Source organism: Prionailurus bengalensis, chromosome B3 (genome assembly GCF_016509475.1).
Source record: "Prionailurus bengalensis isolate Pbe53 chromosome B3, Fcat_Pben_1.1_paternal_pri, whole genome shotgun sequence".
In the NCBI taxonomy this organism is placed as follows: Eukaryota; Metazoa; Chordata; class Mammalia; order Carnivora; family Felidae; genus Prionailurus; species Prionailurus bengalensis.
This window is the reverse complement of record NC_057355.1, coordinates 53708299-53725700: the sequence shown is the minus strand read 5'-3', so window position 1 is coordinate 53725700 and position 17402 is coordinate 53708299. Positions and strand designations below refer to the sequence as shown.

The 17402-nt window shown below is 35.2% G+C and overlaps 1 protein-coding gene across 1 annotated transcript in view; it reads right to left on the bottom strand.

Moving 5' to 3' along the window:
- Positions 1-17402, bottom strand: part of TRPM7 (transient receptor potential cation channel subfamily M member 7) — a 122919-nt gene that overhangs the window by 71643 nt on the left and 33874 nt on the right. Inside the window, exons 4-11 of the mRNA XM_043555435.1 lie at positions 14810-15008; positions 11310-11523; positions 8937-9061; positions 6891-7062; positions 5112-5286; positions 4062-4185; positions 2638-2710; positions 736-836 (exon numbers count right to left, since the gene is read on the bottom strand). Of these exons, the coding sequence (XP_043411370.1) occupies positions 736-836; positions 2638-2710; positions 4062-4185; positions 5112-5286; positions 6891-7062; positions 8937-9061; positions 11310-11523; positions 14810-15008 (1183 nt within the window). The remainder of the gene's footprint in view (positions 1-735; positions 837-2637; positions 2711-4061; positions 4186-5111; positions 5287-6890; positions 7063-8936; positions 9062-11309; positions 11524-14809; positions 15009-17402) is intronic.

Sequence of the window (17402 nt, the reverse complement as noted above, 5' to 3'; positions counted from 1 at the left end):
AATCAATGAAACCTAAGAGCTAGTTGTTTGAAAAGATAAAAAGCTGAGAAATCTTTGGCTACACCCATCAAGAAAAAAAAAAAAAGAAGAGGACTCAAAATCAGAAAATAGGTGATGCTACAACTGATACCAGAGAAATATAAATGATTTTAAAAGACTACTATGAACAATTACACACTAAAAAATTGGACAACCTAGAAGAAATGGGAAAACTCAATCTACTAAGGCTAAATGATGATGAAATGGAAAATATGAACAGACCAATTATGAGTAAGGAGATTGAATCAGTAATCAAAAACCTACCAAAAAACAGAAGAGCAGGACCAGACAGCTTTCTGGTGAATTCTACCAACAATCAAATCCTTCTTAATCTCTTCCAAAAAAATAAGGAGTGAATTCTTCCAAACTCATTTTATGAGGCTAGCATTATCCTGACAACACAAGAAAATTACAGGCCAATATCCCTAATAAACAAAGATGTATAATAGGGCACCATTTCTAAGATTTCTTTCAGTTCTAGGATTTTCAGTGATGTATACCCTATAACAAAGGTTTTATCATGAGCAAAACAGAACTTAGGAAATCCTAAATGGATCTGTATGTCGTAGAAATGTTTAGCTAAACCAATCTTGCATTTTTGGCAGACAGGTAAAATGTCAATTCAGATCACATTTCCAGCAAATACTTTGTTATTATGCAGTTTAAGTGAATTACATTGTGTATATATTTACATACCAGCCACTGCTGTCCATAAACAAACACATGATTTTTGGCAATGTCAACTCTATCCCATGCCAGTGTAAGGATAAGCTGGTCAAATGCTGATGCATTAGTGCCTAATTGAATAAAGAAAACAGTTAAGTTCAATTAATTTATCTCCATTAAAATGTGAACACTTATGAACCTTTCCCATTTCATTTTAATTAACTTACACAGTTCATGTCAGCCACTGCTCAGAGGTAGCCGGTCTCAGAGAGATAAGGTTACCCCAGGGCTTAGGACTTTTATTTTCCAACTATAGAAAACACACAGCCTCATTTACTGCAAACACTTCAGAATGCAATAGGAATAAAACAAAAATTACCTGTTTCTATCACAGAGATAGTACTATGTTAGAATTATGAAAAATATCCTTACAACAGGTGCTTTCCTGTACGTATATAAATTCATACATATACTTTCAATTGTTCATGCAAAAGTACATCCTACGATACAAAGTATTCAGTAGCCTACTTTATGTGTCTTAATATCATACCCTTAGTTCCTTATAATAGTACATACAGATTAACCTCATATACACATTAACAATACTTCTTAAAGGTGAGCTAAACTTGATTCAACAATCACACTAATGGGCATTCAGGTTATTTTGAATTTTTTGGTGAATATATTTTTAGGTACATGTTTATTTAAATAGGATGACTCTGTAGAAGCCAAAATGCTGGGAAGAAGAATACATACTTTCAAACTTTTAATATACTGCCAAAATATGTCCCAAAAAGGTTATAAGAAACTTTCAATGGTATAAGAATACCCAGTAGGAGAGTAAAATGCTTCTTTTATTAATATTTACTTTAATTATAATATTGACCATCTTTCCACATTTTTCCCAGGCATTTATATTATTCTGCTAACATTTTTACTTAAATTCAGACTCCTTTTCCCATGAGGTATTCATCATCTTACCATTAATTTATAACAACTCTTTGTGGTCTCTCCACAATCCTATTCCTTAATTTCCTCATCTATAAAATGAAGAAATAATAGGAAATCTGTCTCTTAGGGTTGTTATAAGATTAAATGATAAAGAACGTAAACCACTAAAACACAATGGCTAGCACAAAGAAAATTATATGACAAATATTGAGTTCTCTTTTTATTTTTTATATGTAGGCAATCCCATTTATTGATTCTTCCCTTTACAGTTTCTGAATTTCCTACTACTTATTATGTCTTTTTCCCAAGATGTAAATAGGTTACATTTTATTGCAGTATTTTTCAAATGTTTAATCTATTGGCAATTTATTATGGTCTAATGTTTGGGAAATTCTTGTGAATGCTTAGTGCTCTTTTACTCTGCTCTGGCCACTTCACTGCATACTTGTGACTTTCAAGTACCCACCCAGATGAGACACAGTTTTAGCTTCTAATTTTTAGGAAGATTTTTCACCATAATTCTGTTTGTTTTATCAGTTGGATGTCTTTGGCAAGATATGTGAGAGGACAACAGTCCAATGTGATGTGTATTAACTCTTTAGTCCTCAAATATACCACTAGTTTTCTTTCCAAACTTCCTTTCAGAATGAAAACAGCATGTTTAAGAACATACTAATTTCTATCAACCAATACCTTATTACCTTTAAACATTTATTTTTCAGTCAATTAAAAATGTGACACATTCTTAACAGGATAAATAAATGGGTCTGGTGGCATACACCTTTCTAAAAATTAAAAAATTTTAAAAATTTCTGCAAGACAAAAACAAAAGCTCATTTGCTGACAAACAAAGCTAGCACTGTTATCTTCCACAAAGAATAATTACTGAAAAATTCCCCCAAGTTCAGCCAAATTAAAAGTCCTACCTTATATAAATAGGCTATGAATAAGATCTTACAAATAAAAAAATTTAAATCTTACCTTTCAGTAATGCAGTAAGTATTGCTACATCTATATCCTGATGTTCATCTGATCCAATATGGAAAACCGTGATCTATTTAAAGATGAATTCATAATATTATGCCTTTATATTTTCAAAGCTAAGGCATAAGGTATACAAAACAGAAACTAATTTCAAACCACATAGGAGATACAGTTTTTTGGGGTTTTGGTCAGAAATTAACTTCATTTCAACAAAAGACCCCCACAAAATTAAAAAATTTTCTCATCTACCAAATAAAAATGGCAAATATACTCAAAATGTTTAGTTTAATATTATATTCACTTTCTGACCTATTTTAGGTCCTTTACTACAATAAGCAACTTATGGCCTCAGAATACAGATTACGTATCTGAGTAAATCTTGACATTATTTCTACAGAATGAACATTTAATTCAAGTAATATATATGTGTGTTCTTGAATGAGAAATGTTTTATTTATTCAATTTTTAATTTTTTTTAATGTTTATTTATCTTCAAGAGAGAGGGAGACACAGAGCTCAAGCAGGGAAGGGGCAGACAGAGAGGGAGACACAGAATCTGAAGCAGGCTCCAGGGTCCGAGCTGTGAGCACAGAGCCCAACGTGGGGCTTGAACTCACGAACTGCGAGATCATGACCTGAGCTGAAGTCGGACGCTCAACCGACTGAGCCACTCAGGTGCCCCGATAAATGTCTTATTTAATCCTTTTACTGGAAATGTCTCTGAATTATCTGAAGTGAAACACCACTTGAGAGATTTTTATTTAATAACATTTTTCATAAAGTAAAAGATTATAATCCCATATAATTTTTTCCTTTCAACTTTATTGTGTATAAAAATTAAATACATGAAACGAAACAGATCAAACCATGTTATCATCTACCTATTATAGTTGTTAAAAATTTTATCTCTGAAAACTTAAGCCCATGTTTAGATGAATGAAATTAGGCAACACTGATCTTTAATTTGGGCACTGAGTCAGAGTAAAATAAAATCTTTTCTAAATTTTTTTTGTAAGACTTTTTTTTCAGTAATCTCTAGACCCAATGTGGGATCAAATTTACAACCCTGAGATCAAGAGTTGCATGCTCTACCGACCGAGCAAACCAAGAGCTCCTACAGATATATTTTGGAGAAACCATTAACAACTCTTGACAGTTCTTGCTTGATTCTAGATATAATCTGTGGAGGTCTAGTTATTAAACTTTTCCCAGAACAGAAATGCAAATATATGTCTCAATACCATACAGAAACCATAGTCCTTCTATGATATCCCTCCAACTGAACAAAATAATAAATGACATCTTTGCATGGTTAAAAAATATTTTAAAATTTTAAACCCAAATTTAAAACAAAAGTATTTCATCAATTTATAATGTATTTTGAATGAAATAAAGAGGGTTATTCTGCAAAATCTACTTACAAGCTCCTTTCTTTTCATGCATTCCATCAGTGTTTGAAATAAATGAACTGCTTCACTTTGGCCAAAGTTAAATGTTTTTTTGATTGTTGAAATAATATCAGGCTCTGCTGCATCAGGAAGATTGCTGGAGTGAAAGGAAACATAACTTAATTCACTGATTTCAATTTCTATTATTTGTAGAATCTAATATGAAGTATAGATGAATCTATGTTAAGACCTTTAACATACTGTATTAATATTAAGTACTTCACCCTGAGTGAAATATCCTCCTTCATGAGACTCCCAACTGAAAGTCATATGGGAGGAAAAACGGGAGTTATTTTTCTCTTTGTATTATTTCTTAATTGTTTTACAAGGCATGTGTTGCTATAACAGTACTCACATTTATAAGATACTGTATAAAGATAATACTTTGCCAAGATATCTTAAACACAAGCACATTCACATTTTCTCATTATATGGCTCAAAAATATAATGACATAAAACATTATAAAATACAAAAATGAAAATTCATAGTGAAAGTCTCCCACTATCTTCCATCTGCCCAGTTCCATCTCAACTGCTTTCCTCTTTCCATGTATATACTTTGGTAATCTTCCAAAATCTAGTACGGATACCAACCTTTCTCAGCCACAAACTGTTATGTAGATATACCATAATTTGTTTATCTAGTCCTCTTGATACACATTCTATTTTGTTCCAATCTTTTACTTTTACAAAAAACATTGTAATGAGTAACTTTTTATAATCTTGTGTATATCACACGTGTAAAAGTACACGTATACCAACAATTCCTAGAAATGGAACAAAGGGGTCAAAAGATACATGCCTCTGTATGTTTCATAGATCTTACAAAATTGTCCTCTATGAAGACTGTTATATTTTAATTCATTCCCATAATGTATAAGACAAGCTATTTCCTCAAACCTTAAAGGTATGATTAAACTTTAAATTTTCATGTTCATAAAATACTGAAATGAATCCAATATTCTAAAAACCATAAGTCTCTTTACATAGTTATTAAAATCTTTTTTGCAATCACATACTTACCCTCCTTCTTCTGTTTGTTTATGAATATAAGCCAGTAGATCTGCAGCTCTGCCTGTTCCTTCACAAACAACGACTGGAACAGGAGGACTTTCCTGAAGGTATTCTAAAACTGTGAGGATGACATTTGGTCCACCCTCAAATATAAGTGCCACCACAGGGACACCTTGTCCAATTCCTTAACAAAGTAAAAGATTGCAAGGTATCAGGCAAAACATAGAGTAATTTAATCTTATTTTTTTACTTAATCAAAACCAAAATAAAAATAAGCCAAAATATAATTTCTTATACGACTGTGCTGACTTCACTTTAGGTATTCAACATGATACCAAATCTTGCATAAGTAAGTTAAACACCGAATACATTACTTTTTCATTAAATTAAAATCTGTTCTAAATGACAAAATTAGAAATACAATACTTCTATGATTAGGCATGCACTAGAATTTAGATTCACTGAAAAGTAAAATTTATTTTGTATATTTCACTAATTGGAACTCTTGACAAATAATTTATAACACCAATTTGTTTTTCTTTTTAAGATTTTTAAAATTTTTAAGTAATCTCTACACACAACATGGGGCCTGACCTCACAACCCTGAGATCATGAGTTGCATGCCCCACCCACTGGGCCAGCCAAGACACCCCTAGTTTGCTTTCTAATACTGTGGGAGTTGAACTTCTAATGTATATTTGTTTTTACTCGTTTTTAAAATGTGTATTTCTGATTTCAAATGCAATGAGACATTAACATAAAAATTAATGACAGAGTCAGGACTACCTAAATGTAACTGATAAAAAAAAAAATCCAAGACCTCTACAAGAGTAACAGAAAAGATTTAGTGAAGAATACCAATTTTTGTTTTTACAATAACTTGCAGTGAAAGAATCCCAATACACATAAATGTAGGATTCTAAAACATTCCTGAATTTTAGGAGAGGATATGACTCCAACATAATTTGAATGCACCCTTCTATAATTTTGTATTTCGATTTCACTTTGTCACAAAGCCCACCTTCTTGGTGTCCTAGGACTATAAAATTTCTTCTTTTTGAAAGAGAAATCTAGAAGTTGAATCAGAAAGTATGACCATGGTTGGAAAGGAAGACCAGTGTCAAGAATACCAATTTTTAAGACACAGCTACCAAAGAGTGATACCTATTCATGTTATAAACTTTAAACAAGATGATTCTTACTTTGCAATAAACTATCTTTTTTTCCTCTTTTCCTCTTCAATCTTGAATTTCAAGTCATGTATTAGAATACATCACACATTAAATATATTTCTGAATTCCTTGAGCTGCAAGGGGATTACAACAGCAACAGAGCTTCCAATGAACCTTTGTGGCTTTGGCCTCAATATGTGAATACCCTATTTGGGCTCAGACTTCCTATTTGGCCTAAGATCAGTCCTTTTTTTTTTTAATTTTTTTTAATCTTTATTTTTTTTTGAGAGAGAGAGAGAGACAGAGAAGAAGTGTGAACAGGGGAGGAATAGAGAGAGAGGGAGTCACTCAATCTGAAGCAGGCTCCAGGCTCCAAGGTGTCAGCACAAAGCCCAAAGCAGGGCTCAAACTCATGAACCATGAGATCATGATCTGAGCCAAAGTCAGACGCTTAACTGACTGAGCCACCCAGTCACCCCTAAGATCAGTCATTTTGGTTGTTCTGTATGCTGTCTTGCTACAAAAGGAAATAAACCCTCCGAAGAACCTTTTTAGAATCTTTTTAGAATCTAGCCTAGAATGATCTCAACAATAACAAACTTATAAATTCCCTTACTAGCATGAATTCTTTGCTGATTAATAGTTTTTTCAAGTTCTCTTCTCAGTCTGACTTCTGCCCCATACTTTCCAACAGTGCCATCATCCACCAATATGAAATGGGAATGTAGATTATTCAGAACATTCAATTTGCTCAGAGGGTTCAACAATGTTTGATAAGGAGCAACCACCTAAACAACAGCAAACATGAGTTAGTGGGCAGGATTAATTATAATATAAAGAAAAAATAACTTTGAAATAATCTATAAAGGCAAGTAAGAGGTAAAATTCTATTTACAATATAGTAACAAATAGAAAATGTCAAAAAAAAAAAGGTGTCAAAAAGCACAAGCTTTTCTTTTTTAGGTTCATGGTTTTTTTTCTCCCAACACTTTTTTTTCCAAATTTTTATTTAAATTCTACTTAGTTAACATACAGTGCAATACTGGTTTCAGGAGTAGAATTCAGTGATTCATCAATTACATACAACACCCAGTGAAAAAGTACAAGCTTTTAACCAACTGAAAATTAACCAACAATGGGGTTGAACCATACAACTGTATTTCATCTCATTTCAGAATATATATTATTTTTTAAAAGTTTATTTATTTATTTATTTATTTATTTTGAGGGGAGAGGAGAGACAGAGAGAGAAAGAGAGAGAGAGAATCCCAAGTAGGCTCCAGGCTGTCAGCACAGAGCCCAACGTGGGGCTACATCCCATGAACCTTGAGATCATGACCTGAGCCAAAACCAAGAATCAGACGCTTAACCAACTAAGCCACCCAGACGCCCCTAGAATATATACTATTTTATTATTACATGCAAAGGAAACCGAAAATAAATAATAAGTAGTGTGAATAAACTGTTAGGTTATTAGTGAATAAAGAGCAATATACAAAGGACACTGAATTAGAGCAATCAAATGTTATATTGCTATTTTTCTAGCCCTAAGGAGAATCTTTAAATTTGATAATAGAAATATAATCACACTTGAAAGTGATCATTATAATTCAGTAATTCTTTTTTACTAGTCTCTTGACAAATATTTATAACCAATTCACATGTCCTTAACCTATTCAAATAAAACACTAGCAACTGATTACTACTCTTAGTGACAATAAAATTAATTCTTAATGTCATTAAAAATTTAATTGCAAAGACTGGCGTGATTTGGAAAAGGTGTGAAATAGCTATACAAAACAGAAACCGAAACATACTAATAATATAATACAGGGCACCTGGGTGGCCCAGTCGTTTAAGCATCTGACTTCAGTTCAGGTCATGATCTCATGGTTCGTGGGTTCGAGCCCCACTGTCAGGCTTTGTGCTGACAGCTCGGACCCTGGAGCCTGCTTCAGATTCTCCCTCTCTCTCTGCCCCTCCCCCACTCAAACTCTGTCTCTCAAAAAAATAAGTAGTAAACATTAAAAAAAAAAATTTAAATAATACAATGCCAATTACTTATATCTATGAATGCATTTTTTTTTTTGGGGGGGGACAGAGAGAGACAGAGCATGAACGGGGGAGGGGCAGAGAGAGAGGGAGACACAGAATCGGAAACAGGCTCCAGGCTCTGAGCTGTCAGCACAGAGCCCGACGCGGGGCTCGAACTCACGGACCGCAAGATCGTGACCTGGCTGAAGTCGGGACGCTTAACTGACTGTGCCACCCAGGCGCCCCACTATGAATGCATTTTTGAAAGGATAGTAAGAAAACCTCAAGAAAATAACTTAAAAAAAATTTTTTTAATGTTTATTTTTGGGGGGGGGAGGGGCAAAGAGAGAGGGAGAGAGAGGGAGAATCTGAAGCAGGCTCCAGGTTCTGAGCTGTCAGCACAGAGCCCAATGTGGGGCTTGAACCCATGAGCCATGAGATCATGACCTAGGCCGAAGTCAGATGCTTAACTGACTGAGCCACCCAGGCACCCCAAGAAAATACTTTTTAAACATAATTTGAAAAGTATAGTATGATCATGAATAGTTTAAGTTGACTTGCACTATTTTTACTCTAATTTTGTTTATACAGAAGTTCAAACATAAGAAGTTTTTTAAATCATTCTTACGTCTCTCCCAACAAGATCATTTCTGTTTTCAATCACTCCCCATGGAGCTATTCCAATAGTGCAAATCTTTCGAGATGATCTGGAAGCATGTTCTTTGAGGGCATCACCAACATGTTTTGCCACACCTGTTTATACAAAATTTATTTCACTTTATTTGAAAGTAGTTATTGTTTTCAGAATAATCCTGTGCTCAATCTATGACACTATAATTGGTGATATTTTTCTTTATACAAAGATAAAAAGCAATGAGGTCCAAAAGACAAACTGATGAAAGAAAACACAAGGACCAAAAAGAAAACAAACAAAAGAATCCCACAATGTCAAATCACTACAACTGCCTGAAACACATGTAAAAATAACTTTTACCATGTTGTTAGGCCTAGTCCTCTCTTAGATTCCTCATGTAAGTAACTGTAGTTTGTTATTGTTCTACACATCATCTAAAAAAAAATGAAGAGTATGGCTCAGGACCATAAGCAACACACACACACACACACACACACACACACACACACACACACACACACACACCAAGCAACTACAAAAGTTGTCCAACTGAATCAAAAATAAGGAAAAAAGTAGAAAAGGTAATTCAAAAGAGCATGTAACTCCTCATTATCACTTGTTATGGGCTGAACTGTATCTTTCCCAAAATTCTTATGTTGAAATCCTAATCTCAGCACCTCAGAATGTGACTGTATTTGGAGACAGGTCCTTTAAGGAGACTATACACTGTAAATGAGGCCATAACCCAATCTGTCTGGTGTCCTTTTATGGAAAGGAAATTTTGGACCCAGAAAGAGATACCAGGAATGCACATGCACAAAGAGGAAACAGTGAGAAAGTGACCATCTACAAGCCAAGGAGAGAGGCCTCGGGAGGAGCCAAACCTGCTAACAACTTGATCTTGGGACCTCCAAAATTGTGAGAAAATTTATTTTGCTTAAGCCACCCAGCCTGTGGTATTTTGTTATGGAAGCCCTAGAAAACCAATGCATCACTCAATTTGATTTTTATAATGCATTAGATCTCCTTCCTCATCTGGATTATGGAAATAGCCTCTTCACTGGTCTTCCAACTGCTGCCTTGCCTGTGCATAGTCTATTTTCAAAACATCATCCAAATGATCTTTGTTCTTGTCAACTCTCTGCTTAAACCTTCCCTTCTTACTCAGAGTAAATGTGAAAGTCCTTGCTTGTAATGGCCTATAAGGTTTTATATAATGATGTGCCTTTGCCCCTGCTATTCACCACTCTACCCCAACTCACCCCATCCCATCACCCACCATACCCCCATACCTTTCCAACCTCATCATCTAGCCTTCCTTATTCATTCTACTTACCTACACTGTACCCTTCTTACCATTCTTCCAACAAACTAGCAGTTTCTTTTCTTTTAAATACTCTGTCCCACACTATTCTTATCTTGCTCCCTCATTTCCTTCAATTTCTACTCAGATGTCACCTTATTAATGAAGCCCCCTCCACCATCCCTCACCATCCTTCCTCTATATTTCATGTGTCTCCATAGCACTTATCATCTAACATGTAATAACATATTTACATGTTTGTTATCTGTTTGTTATCTGCATCTCCCCTGCTAAAATATAAGCTCCACAAAGGTAAATATTTTCTTTGCTTTGTGGAATGGTAGATCTTTAGCATCCAGAAGAATGCCTGACACACAATGAGATTCAAAAACCAGCTGCTGATAATGAATTAAATGTCTGCAAACAGTAATAATTTTATTTTACTTTGGACACTAAAGTTAATCTGCCATTTTTAGATCTAACTTATATATGTGGTAAAGAAGACTTGGAATGAAAAATTATAGTATATTAAAAATTAATTTTGAAAGCTACTTCTTACCACTGCCTAGGCAATGGACTGCCATCCTGGGTTCAATTTACCAGTAGTCAGAGAGTGACAGGAGTAACACTTGGCTCTATAGTAGGGGTCAACAACCTTTTTCTGGTAAAAGGTCAAATAATAAACATTTTAGGGTTTGCAAGGTAAACAGTCTCTGTCACATCTATTCACCTCTGTTGTTGTAGTGCAAATGTAACTATAGATAATTCAAAAACAAATGAGTGTAGCTGTGCTCCAATAAATCTTTATTTACAAAAACAATGACTGGGTTGGATTTGGTGCCTGGGACCACAGTTTGTTAATACCTGCTCTACAGTTATTATTTTTAAGACTAAATGAAAATCAAATACTTCTACAATTACCATTTATACTTAGGAACTATATAAATTATTTAACAGAAAAAGATGAATATACTGATATTTGGTGTTGACTATTATTTAAAATATCTAATTAATATTATGAGACATAAACACACTAAATAAAATTGATATAATCATCACATTACCTGTATTTACTCCTCCAGTTAAAATCCAGGCTCCGGTTGTAACTGCAGCTTTAATAAGACCCTTTCCAAGCAGCTGCTTGATTCGTGGGTGAAGCTCAAATTTCTGCATGCCTCCATGCACAGAGATAACAAGTTTGGGTAATTCCATTTGCCATTCTTTAAGCAGAAGTTGTAGAATGACTTCAGGTTTGGTGTCATATGATAGTCTCACATACTAAAAAAAGATTTTTAAAAGGACAAAATAACTGAATATGTTCATAGGTTTCATAATGCAACATTATACAACTTAAAAAATGTTATTTAGATCAGATTATTATTAAATAGATTTGACAGGTTGCTTTTAATGTACTTAACACTCCTAGGAATAAACAATAACAAATGATTTTAAAGTTGGAAAATCAGTCTGTAAGAGCTATAGAAGCAGTGGTACTCAAATTTTTAACCTTTAAAACATAAATATTTTCCTCTTTCTGTTTATATAAACTCAATTACTCTTTATCTATGCACAGTATTTAATGGTTTGGTGTAACTATGAGTATGCAGTAGTGGGAAGTGCTAAGGCTAGCTACAGTGATGATAAAAGGGAAAAAGAGAAAAGAATAATGAAAAAAAAATGGAAGCTTCTACAACTCTTGCTATAAACAGAGGCAAATACTGTATTAACTTTGAAAATTATGCCAATGATCCAGTCTATTTATAACAGAATTTTGAATATGCAGTAAAATAACAAAAATATTTTTTTACTCAATATTTCAAGGTGTTCAAATGGATTCACAAGTTTAATATTTGAAAAATTCTATAGAAAATAAGCTGTCCCATCTGTGGTATAATTTACTCTTGTTTGAAAGGTTAAGAAAATTATCTTTGTCTTAAGTGACATCACGAAACTTACTTGCTATGACCACTCTAATTCATTTTCTCTAATGTGTTTGTATGATTTACTGCATAAGAAATCTGAAATATTCATATGTTGGAAGAAAAACATTAAAAAAAAGGTTTTTTAAAAATGTTTACTTATTTTTGAGAGAGAAAGAGAAACAGTACAAGCAGAAGAGGGGCAGAGAGAGTAAGGGAGACACAGAATCCCAAGTAGGCTCCAGGCTCCGAGCTGTCAGCAGAGGGCCTGACACAGGGCTCAAATTCACAGACCACAAAATCATGACCTGAGCCCAAGCTAGACACATAACCAACTGAGCCACCCAAGCACCCCAGAAGAAAAACATTTTTAATCATCTCTAAGAAAGGTTCCTTGCAAAACAATATATTGCCCACTGCTTTACAGAGCTCAAATACCAATGAAAAATATTCTAAAATATCAAAATCCAAAATATCAGAATTCTACAAAAATGAGAAGACTCTAGAGAATGCAATGAGATTTGTTCTATACGAGGTCTTCCCACATTAGTTTTAAGTCATTATTATATTTGGGTACATAAAATAGTGTTTAGAAAACAAATTAAAAAAAAGATTATTTAAGGAATAAATAAGGAATTCCACTTTGGACAATGGTAGACTAGACTGTCTTGAATTAACTCTGCCCCTAGGAACAGAGAAGCTAGAAAATAAATAACACTTTTTTTAAGTTTATTTATTTAGGGAGAGAAAGCGCAAATAGGGGAGGGGCAGAGAGAGTGAAAATCCCAAGCAGACTCTGCACCATCAGCACAGAGTCTGACAAAGGGCTTGAACTCATGACTTGCAAGATCATGACCTGAGCCAAAGTCCGCACTTAAATGACTGAGCCAGGAGCGCCTGGGTGCCTCAGTCGGTTGAGCGTCCGACTTCAGCTCAGGTCATGATCTCGCAGTTGATGAGCTCGAGCCCCGCATCGGGCTCTGTGCTGACAGCTCAGAGCCCAGAGCCTGCTTCAGATTCTGTGTCTCCCTCTCTCTCCATCTCTCCCCAGCTCATGCTCTGTCTCTCTCTCTCAAAAATAAAGATAAACATTAAAAAAAATTAAAAAAAAAATGACTGAGCCACCCAGGCATCCCATAAATAACAGGTCTGAAAGCATCAGAAAGCTACCAAGGCCATGAAAAACTGGGATCCAGATCCGAAAGAATAGGAAAACTTGGAGAGATGAATCCACCTTTAGCACTGCTTTTCCCAGCAAGGCAGGGAGTTAGAACAAAGAACAACCTAAAGGGTAAAATGTTGGTGAATCTAAACAAATAATAATTATGTTTGGGGGGTTTAAAATTATGCCAACAAAAGCACTAAGTCATGAGAGAAATAAATGCAGTTAAAAAGTATTCTGAAGGTTCTCGCACTGTCCAAAAAGTAGTAAAAGGACTAACTTACAATAAATTAAAATGCATTTTGTAGTGCTTACTATAAGATTAATCTATAGAAAGGGGTACCTGAGTGGCTCAGTTGGTTAAGCACCCAACTCTTGATTTTGGCTCAGGTCATGATCTCACAATTCATGAGTTCAAGCCCCGCACTGGAGCTGTCAGCACAGAGCCTCCTTGGGATTCTCTCTCTCCCTCTCTCTCTCTGCCTTACCCCTGCTCATTCTCTCCCTCTCTCTCAAAACAAACAAACAAACAAACAAACAAACATTTAATCTACAGAAAAACAATGTTATCAATAACATGCTAATAAAGAAGGAAATAATAAAAAAAATACTTAATCCAAAGCATGTAAGAAAGAAAAGGGAATAAAGAAAAAGTGCAACAGTAAACTAAACTTAAAAATTATGTGCTTCTTAAAAAGAAACCTCTTGGGGCGCCTGGGTGGTTCAGTTGGTTAAGCGTCCGACTTCGGCTCAGGTCATGATCTCGCGGTCCGTGAGTTCAAGCCTCGCATCAGGCTCTGTGCTGACAGCTCAGAGCCTGGAGCCTGTTTCAGATTCTGTGTCTCCCTCTCTCTCTGGCCCTCCCCCGCTCATGCTCTGTCTCTCTCTGTCTCAAAAATAAATAAACGTTAAAAAATATTTAAAAAAAAAAAAAAGAAAGAAAAAAGAAACCTTTTAAACATAAGGAAAGGTTAAAAGTAAAAGGGAAGAAAAAAAAAAAAACTTGGCTATGCTGATTTAAGAAAAACCAGACACTGGAGGCACCTGGATGCCCCAGGTGATGATCTTGCAATTCACGAGTTCGAGCCCTGCATTGGGCTCTGTGCTGACAGCTCAGAGTCCGGAGCCTGCCTCAGATTCTGTGTCTCCCTCTCTCTCTGCCCACCTCCCACCCCAGCTCGTGCTCTGTCTCTCCCTCTCTCTCTCAAAAATAAAAACATTAAAAAAAAAAAAAAAAGAAAAACCAGACTTTGTCAAAAAAAATGAGATTAAAAGACATTTCATAATGATAAAAGGTTCAATTCACCAAAAAGATATGATACTTCTATATTTATATGCACCTATACAAATAACTTCAAAATACATAACAAAATGGCTGAGACTAATTTCCTGACTTACTGTTACATAAATCTTCAGACAACAAATGTGTATTATTTAGATAACAAGATAAATGAAATTTTAAAAAATCAAGTATGTGACATACCTTAGCTCTATAGGAATGAGAACCGCCTTGAAAATTTATGACTCCATAAGCATCTGTTGGGCTCTGTTCTGTATGCTTTTCCACAGACCATTCTTCTAATGTCTGATTAAAATGGTCACCCAATTTCACATCTGAGTATTTCATGGCAAGACTTGCAGTAAAACAAGCATGTTGCTTGACCAAACGACCACAAAAACACCTGAAGTAAAGAAATTTTTAAAAGATCTTTCAAAAAAATTAGTCAATGGAAAACTGAATTAAAATGAACGAACCAATGAAGAGTATAAAAATAATTTAACTTTTTAATTTTACAATACCAATAAATTAATACCTTCAACATAGCATGAAAATAGTATAAATACATTTGCTTGTGATGATGTAGTCCTCTAACTTTAGTGTGGGACACCTAAAAAATGTAGTATAACCACATAATAGAACAGTATTCAGCAGCAGAAAGGAATGAACCACTAATAAACACAATATGGATGATCTCAAAATTATCATGCTGCATGAAAGAATCCAGATGCCAAACAAAACGTATTTCTATGATTTCATGTATAAAGAATTCAAGAAAATACAAACTAGCCTATACAGTGATAACACTGGTGACCCAGGTCCAGGAGCAGAAAGAGCAATTGTATTCTACCTAGAAGCAATTATTGGACACTACTACATAGGAAGCCAGAACCCAGTGGAGCCAGTCAGTCTCAATGATTTCACAAAAAAATCTTAACTGCAGTTTGTAGAAACCAAAGGAGCTAGATTTGTAGGGCAAAAAACAAAGAGAGGAGGGAGCTACATGAGAGAGTTCCAGATTTTTGCAGAACGGTCTCCTTGAACGTGAATAAGAATAAACTACCCAAAGCAAACAAGAACTACTAGACAACAGTAGGCCAAATAACTCCGGAAGTTCATAAAGGGCAGGGAACAGTTTGTGTTGTCACCAGCCAGAGTACAGATCTCAATCAATATACAAGACCTATAAAAGGGTCATCAGAAGAGTAATGCCTATTAGAAGGGCTAAATTAGACCTAGACCCACATGTGCCATGACAAACTAGAAAAGCAAGACTTGAAATGATCAAACTGATCCAAAGTAACTTAATTCCCTGCTAAAACAAGCCCAAAACTCCCTAACAGAAAATTACAAAATCCAGCACCCTAAGACATAAAGTTCATAACGCATAGCATCCATCAAAAATTACAAAGCATGCACGGCACCTGGGTGGCTCAGTTGGTTAAGCATCTGACTCCTGATTTCGGCTCAGGTTATGATCTCGTGGTTTGTGGGACTGAACTCTGTGTTGGACAGCATGGATCATGCTTGTTATACTCTCCTCTGTATCTGCCCCTCCCCTGGCTCGATCTCTCTCTCTCTCTCTCTCAAAACATTTTTTTTTAATTACGAAGCATGCAAAGAAGTAGGAAAATAAGTAGGAAACAAATCACTACGTGAAGACACAAAATTGTACAGACATGGTTGAATTAGCAGAAACTATAACAACTACTATAAATAAACTCCATTAAAAATATGCTCTGGGAGGTGACCAGAATGAAAACATGACCACAACCAGGGAGGAACTGGAAAAAAAAATTTTTTTGAGAGAGAGAGAGAGAGAGAGAGAGAGAGCGCGCGCACATGCTCGCGCATACACACACACACACACACACACACACACACACACACACACGAGTTGAGGAGGGGCAGAGGAAGAGAAAGAGAGAATCTTCAGTAGGCTCCATGCCCACTAGAGCCTAACTCAGGGCTTGATCTCATGACCATGGGATCATGACCTGAGTTGAAATCAAGAGTAGGATGTTAACCAACTGAGCCATCAAGGCACCCCTGTAAAACACTTTTTTAAAAAAGGCCGAACCAGGGGCACCTGAGTGGCTCAGTTAGTTAAGTATCTTACTCTTGATCTCAGCTCAGGTCTTGATCTCAGGGTTGTGAGTTCAAACCCTGCAATGGGTTTCATGCTGGACATGAAGCCTACTAAAAATTAAATTAAATTAAATTAAATTAAATTAAATTAAATTAAATTAAATTAAATTAAACAAAACATGCAACTGTAACATCTAAAAATAATATCTGAGCAATCCCTAACAAAACAACACCACCATTCTTCACAGAGCTAGAACAAACAATCCGAAAATTTGCATGGAACCAGAAAAGACCGCGAACAGCCAAAGCAATCTTGAAAAAGAAAACCAAAGCTGGAGGTATCACAGTGCCAGACTTCAAGATGTATTACAAAGCTGTAATCATCAAGACAGTATGGTATTGGCACATAAACAGACAGACACTCAGATCAATGGAACAAAATAGAGAACTCAGAAATGGACCCACAAAAGTATGGCCAACTAATCTTTGAGAAAGCAGGAAAGAACACCCAACAGAATAGAGACAGTCTCTTCAGCAAATGGTTCTAGGAAAACTGGACAGCGACATGCAGAAAAATGAACCTGGACCACTTAAAATGGATGGATGAAAGACCTAAATGTAATACAGGAAGCCATCAAAATCCAAGAGGAGAAAGCAGGCAAAAACCTCTTTGACCTCAGTCACAGCAACTTCTTACGCCACACATCTC